The sequence below is a fragment of the Salvelinus sp. IW2-2015 genome, linkage group LG1 (assembly GCF_002910315.2).
Source record: "Salvelinus sp. IW2-2015 linkage group LG1, ASM291031v2, whole genome shotgun sequence".
Lineage (NCBI taxonomy): Eukaryota > Metazoa > Chordata > Actinopteri > Salmoniformes > Salmonidae > Salvelinus > Salvelinus sp. IW2-2015.
The window spans coordinates 42334773-42340772 of record NC_036838.1 but is presented as its reverse complement, the minus strand read 5'-3'; the positions used below and the strand labels follow the sequence as shown (position 1 = coordinate 42340772).

Below are 6000 nucleotides of genomic sequence, written 5' to 3'. Positions count from 1 at the left end.
TCTTGTAGTGCAAACTTCACCACTCAACAAAATAACCACCATTGATTGCATTTGCTATGTTTTTTTAAATACCTTTTTTTGTCTTTAATGTATTTACAAGCTTTTAATTTGCTCTGTAGGTCTGAAGTATTACAAGCGCTTCATGTTCAGCAACCCTTGCATTTGCTTTTTAAACTTGCGTTTTGCTTATTTCATTTGAATGCATCTATTGTTCATTGTTGTTTATTTATGTTCATGTGATGTTCTTTTGTGGACTGATTTGCATTGCTTCTTGAATGCATACCGCTGCCTCTTGGGAAGTTTATGTACATATCACATAGAGCAAGCCAAAGCAGAGGAGACACTTCCTGTGATTAATCACTGATAACCAGTGACGTCTTATGACGTTAGTTGTCCCTGTGCATTCACTCTCTGCCTAACCCCTACATTCCAAAATAACTTTTTACCCTGTTTTCAACCAAACAACATGGAATCCAGGGAGGCTATTTATTTCACAATTATTATTGTTATTATAATTAATATTGTTATTTCTATTCATCATCAATGTTCTCCTCATTGTGAGCATCTGCAAATGTTAAATAAACGTCCATATTTGCAGTCCTTAAAAAAATAATAAATTAAAGAGTCCGGAACCTATGTATCTTTTAGTCTCTTCTTAAAAAGTAACAAAAGAAAAGTAAGTTAAAATTTAAAACAAAAATATTTTCTATGTATAATACAGGTATTTAGTGCTTCCGCCATTAGAATTCAAACTCAAAATGGCGGCATGTCTCAGAACCATACCGCAGAAAAAAATTCCAGCCGTATATATGTCATTCTGCCCGCACGCATTTTGTAGGTTTGTCCGTTTGTTCTGCTACGAGGATGCAGTTATTCTATGTAGCAACAGCTGTCCTGGAGGCTTGCAGCGGTCACCTGCTCCCTTGTCAATTATCCTCCGACTCTTCCTCGGCCTCCCTCAGCCAGGTGAAGAAAGCGGTTACAGACTTGAGAGCCACACCTTTGCCCAGCTGCTCTGCGGGGTCCTTGCTGGTCTCCCACTTGTAAAAAGCGTCCTCMGAGATGACGTCCTCGTCATACAGACAGTCAAAGAACATCCGGAGCAGGTCTGGAGAGACAGAGACAGAGACAAAAGGGCTATAATAACCAAATCCCATGGCTTAAAGCTAGAATCCTTAATTGAATGTTTTAGTAAAAAGCTGAGGGATGGGCCTGGAGAAATGTAACCACTCAAATTCATAGACAGAGCAAGGACTAACCATCCATGATATCAACATTTGAGTGGTTCAATTCAAAGATTTAACCATGTTACATTCGCACCACCCGATGTCACAGGAAGGCCATAAAGATCATCAAGGACAACAACCACCCGAGCCACTGCCTGTTCACCCCGCTATCATCCAGAAGGCGAGGTCAGTACAGGTGCATCAAAGTAGGGACCGAGAGACTGAAAAACAGCTTCTATCTCAAGGCCTTCAGACTGTTAAACAGCCACCACTAACATTTAGTGGCCGCTGCCAACATACTAACTCAACTCCAGCCACTTTAATAATGGGAATTGATGGAAATTATGTAAAAATGTATCACAATGCCACTTAATATAATGTTTACATACCCTACATTACTCATCTCATATGTATATACTGTATATCATCCAATGCATCTTGCCATCTTTATGTAACACATGTATCACTAGCCACTTTAAACTATGCCACTTTATGTTTACATACCCTACATTACTCATCTCATATGTATAGACTGTACACTATACCATCTACTGCATCTTGCCTATGCCGTTCCGTACCATCACTCATTCATATATCTTTATGTACATATTCTTTATCCCTTTACACTTGTGTGTACAAGGTAGTAGTTGTGGAATTGTTAGGTTAGATTACTTGTTGGTTATTACTGCAGTCGGAACTAGAAGCACAAGCATTTTGCTACACTCTCATTAACATCTGCTAACCATGTGTATGTGACAAATAAAATTTGATTTGCATGGTTTACAAAACATTGGAGTAAAACAAGCTTATTTCGGGTTCTGATGGGGTACGATAATTAAACTAAGCTCATGAGGGATTTATAAGATATATTATTAAAGAATAACATTTTATTTATACATTTTTATTTAACTAGGTAAATGGGTATATATATCATTCATTTATAAGTCAAAAAATGGATGTAGCAACTAAGGATTCTAGCTTTAAATGAGTCTGTTTTCATAGTAAGTTCATGAAGACATTTTTATATAATAGCAATGGCTGCATGAAATAAAACCATAAAAGGATGTCTTCAGGGCCGCAGGTAGCCTAGCATATAGAGCGTAGGGTCAATAACAGAAAGGTTGCTGGTTCAGATACCTGAGCCGACAAGGTGAAAAATCTGTCGTTGGGCCCTTGAGAAAAGGCACTTAAGCCCAATTTGATCCAGGGGCGCCGTAAAACCAAACAATTTACAGCCCTGATCTGGTGTATGGGACAAAAAAACATTTTAGTTTTGTCAAGAATAAAAAAGTAAATGTAAAATGGTTCTGTGCAGGGCAGGAGACAGAACCGTGCTTATATCTCTATAGTGAATCTTCAGGTTTAACGTTCTAAGTGGGATGTTACTTACTAGGAGGCTGATCCAGTGTGACTATCAGCGCCTGAAGTGCATAAAGTGCTTGTAGCTGTCGCTCAGTGTCTGAGTTAAGGTACTTGAGTAATACAGGCAATCTCCTCTGAATGATGGCTACGTCCACTCGACAGGAAGTGTTTTCATCTACACAAGAAACAAAGATGGAGAAAATGATTGAACTGCTCTAGCTATATAATATATACAAAACAATGGACTGTCCCTAGCTAAAAGAATGACAGCTTACCTTTCACCGCTGCCTTACACACAGCAGTCATCAGAGCTCTCAGGAACGGAGACGAGCTCATCTGAGATTCATCTAGATTTGCCTGGGATGTGGTGGACAACAGTGGAGCACAAAGGAGCTCCGGTTAGACAAGGGAAAGCTGCACGATATCAGTGCCTTTATCTCTGACACTTCACTTGAAATATGTAACTCTATGTATTTATAATCCAATATGTGTATGACAAAGCCAAACGTGGCTGTGCTGGGCTGTGTGGTGGGCTTTTAATGTTACAGTTCATACCTCTACCCAGTCAAAGATCTGCTCATCACTGGCCATGTCCTCCAGCAGGAGTCTCTCCAGCTGCCGGTTGAGCACCTCGGGGGACAATTCCGTCGCAGAGAGGGCTGGGCTGGAGCACTCCGCCACAGTGAACTGGAGCTTCTGACAGGAGGAGGGGAGACGGAGAGGAGAGAAGGTTTAGATTGCTGTGAAACCGTTTGTTGGGATGCCTCCATGCCGTAATACAATGTGTCTCTCTCACTAACCTGCTGTGAGATGAAATCCTGGTCGTCCTCTTCCTCTGGCAGGAAGTCACTCCAGCTGAGGCCCGACTTTCTCCACAAGGTGCCTACTTTCCTATGGCTCTGTGTGGGAGACAGACAGGACAACATGTCAGAACCCTGGCATCCAATAGTTAATGGGTTTGCTGACTTGATATGCACTTGGTAACTCACTTGCACCCCGACAAAAGTCATGCTAAAATATCCGACAGCTATATTAACAAGATGCTGTGTGAAATTCTCTCAGGTCAGAAGAGCTAAAGGGGTAAAACATTCTTTCAGAAATATTAGAGAAAAAAACAACTAGAGGAGTAAAACCCACACAATGTAACTTACCATTTGTTTGCATAGTATGTGCAGTATTTCAGAAAATAAGACCCCAGCTCTTCCAACAGGAAGTAAAGGTTTGCTTAATTCACTGTGGACAAAGAGAAAAGCATTAGATGTCTCCAGCGGTTCCATCCCACCCAACTGTTTTCCTTCATATCACAGTTTACAGAAAGCACGGAATGGAGGTGTGAGAGCCAACATCAACACTCCATAATGAAAGAACTGCGATAGCAACAAGCAGCAATCCTTGACAGAGGGAACAAAATGGGGTACATTTTACTCATCTTGCAGACTATGTGAGATCTGAATAAATGTGGGTTGCATGTGGACTGATCTGATCAGATAAGATCTGTTGATGCAATAGTAACACCCTCTTTATCCCCATAGCTTTACAGGGAGATAATACAATATTGTTGTGCTGTAGAGTAGCAGTGTTACCTAAAGAGCTCTCTCATAGAGAAGCCCCCATCTCTCAACACAGGGCTGAGCAGCTCAGCCAGATACAGCCAGATATGGGGAATGTCAATGGCCATGTCGTCCGCCAGTTCAAGGGTGTCAGCAAACCTGAAGGAAACACAGAWATTCTGATGAGTCAGCCATTTTAGTTACAGGACAGTTGTTCGATGACACAGCTTGAATGAGAGCAGACGGATATGTAGGCATGCTGACCCTTTGAAGAACTGGGGCTTGGGCAGGGTGCCCTGCTGCACTAACTGGAAGAGGAGCTGGCCCATGTGGTCCCGTGTGATCTGACTGCGCTCCAGGGTGGACTCCACCCCCACACGAACAAACACGTGGAGCTGAGAGGACAGGTCCAGCTCGTTCACACACTGCACAGCCTCCTACAGAGAATACAAACACACATCTTGGTGTTACAAACTTCCTGTAGAGAGTAAAATACAAAAGCATGCACATACAGTATGCAGCATTATTAAAGAAGACCGGGCACAGATTAAGCACCATCAAATGGAAAGAATATGACAAAAGAAAATCATTGTGACAAGCGAGCACATACAGTAACAGTCAAAAGTTTGTACACACCTACTCATTCCAGGGTTTCTTTATTTTTTWAAACTATTTTCTACATTGTAGAATAATATTGAAGACATCAAAACTAYGAAATATCACATATGGAATCATGTAGTAACCAAAAAAATGTTAAGCAAATCAAAATCAATTTTATATTTGAGATTCTTCAAAGTAGGCACCCTTTGCCTTTGACAGCTTTGCACACTCTTTCTGAGAGTCTGTGCAAACCCACAGTTTCATCGCTGTCCGGGTGGCTGGTCTCAGACAATCCCGCAGTGAAGAAGCCGGATATGGARATCCTGGGCTGGCATGGTTACATGTGGTCTGCGGTTGTGAGACTGGTTAGACATACTGCCAAGTTCTCTAAAACGACGTTGGATGTAGCTTATGGTAGAGAAATTAACATTAAATTCTCTGGCAACAGCTTTGGTGGACATTCCTGCAGTCAGCATGCCAATTGCACGCTCCCTCAAAACTTGAATCATCCGTGGCATTGTGTTGTGTGACAAAACTGCACGTTAGAGTGACCTTTTATTGTTCCCAGCACAAGGTGCATCTGTGTAATAATTATGCTGTTTAATCAGCTTCTTGATATGCCACACTGGTCAGGTGGCTGGATTATCTTGGCAAAGGCGAAATGCTCACTACCAGGGATGTAAACAAATTTGTGCACAAAATTTGAGTGAAATAAGCTTTTTGTGCAKTTTTTTATTTTTATGGATGCCAATTAGCTGCTGCAAAGGCAGCATCTACAATTCCTGATGTCCAGCAAAATTAAGGCAGTTATATAATTTTAAAAACTTTACAATACATTCATAACACTTTTCACAACACACTAAGTGTGTGCCTTCAGGTCCCTACTCCACTGCCACATATCTACAACACAAAATCTATGTGTACGTGTGTATAGTGCATATGTTATCATGTGTGTGTTTTCAAATATAATTATTTTAGTTTTTGAAATACTTAGGACTAACTTATTCCTTGCCACCCATTCTGAAACTAACTGCAGCTCTTTTAAGTGTTGCAGTCATTTCAGTCGCCGTAGTAGCTGACGTGTATAGTGTTGAGTCATCCGCATACATAGACACACTGGCAAAGCCAGTGTCATGTTGTTAGTAAAGATTGAAAAAAGTAAGGGGCCTAGACAGTTGCCCTGAGAAATTCCTGATTTTATCTGTATTATGTTGGAGGCTTCCATTAAAGAACACCCTCTGTGTTTTGTTAGACAGTTAACT

The 6000-nt window shown here is 41.1% G+C and overlaps 1 protein-coding gene across 13 annotated transcripts in view; it reads right to left on the bottom strand.

The window, feature by feature from the left end:
• Positions 1–206: 206 nt before the first annotated feature.
• The window catches only part of LOC111967787 (eukaryotic translation initiation factor 4 gamma 3), a 67335-nt gene continuing 61541 nt past the window's right edge, over positions 207–6000 (bottom strand). For 12 of the 13 annotated variants that reach the window (XM_023993145.2, XM_023993154.2, XM_023993184.2 and 9 more), the window contains 8 exons: positions 4403–4575; positions 4172–4297; positions 3740–3821; positions 3389–3487; positions 3144–3284; positions 2864–2945; positions 2617–2763; positions 207–1108 (listed from right to left, as the gene is read on the bottom strand). In XM_023993145.2, coding sequence (XP_023848913.1) covers positions 927–1108; positions 2617–2763; positions 2864–2945; positions 3144–3284; positions 3389–3487; positions 3740–3821; positions 4172–4297; positions 4403–4575 — 1032 coding nt within the window. In that variant the 3' untranslated portion in view covers positions 207–926. The remainder of the gene's footprint in view (positions 1109–2616; positions 2764–2863; positions 2946–3143; positions 3285–3388; positions 3488–3739; positions 3822–4171; positions 4298–4402; positions 4576–6000) is intronic. The other variant, XM_023993171.2, reaches the window with a different exon arrangement.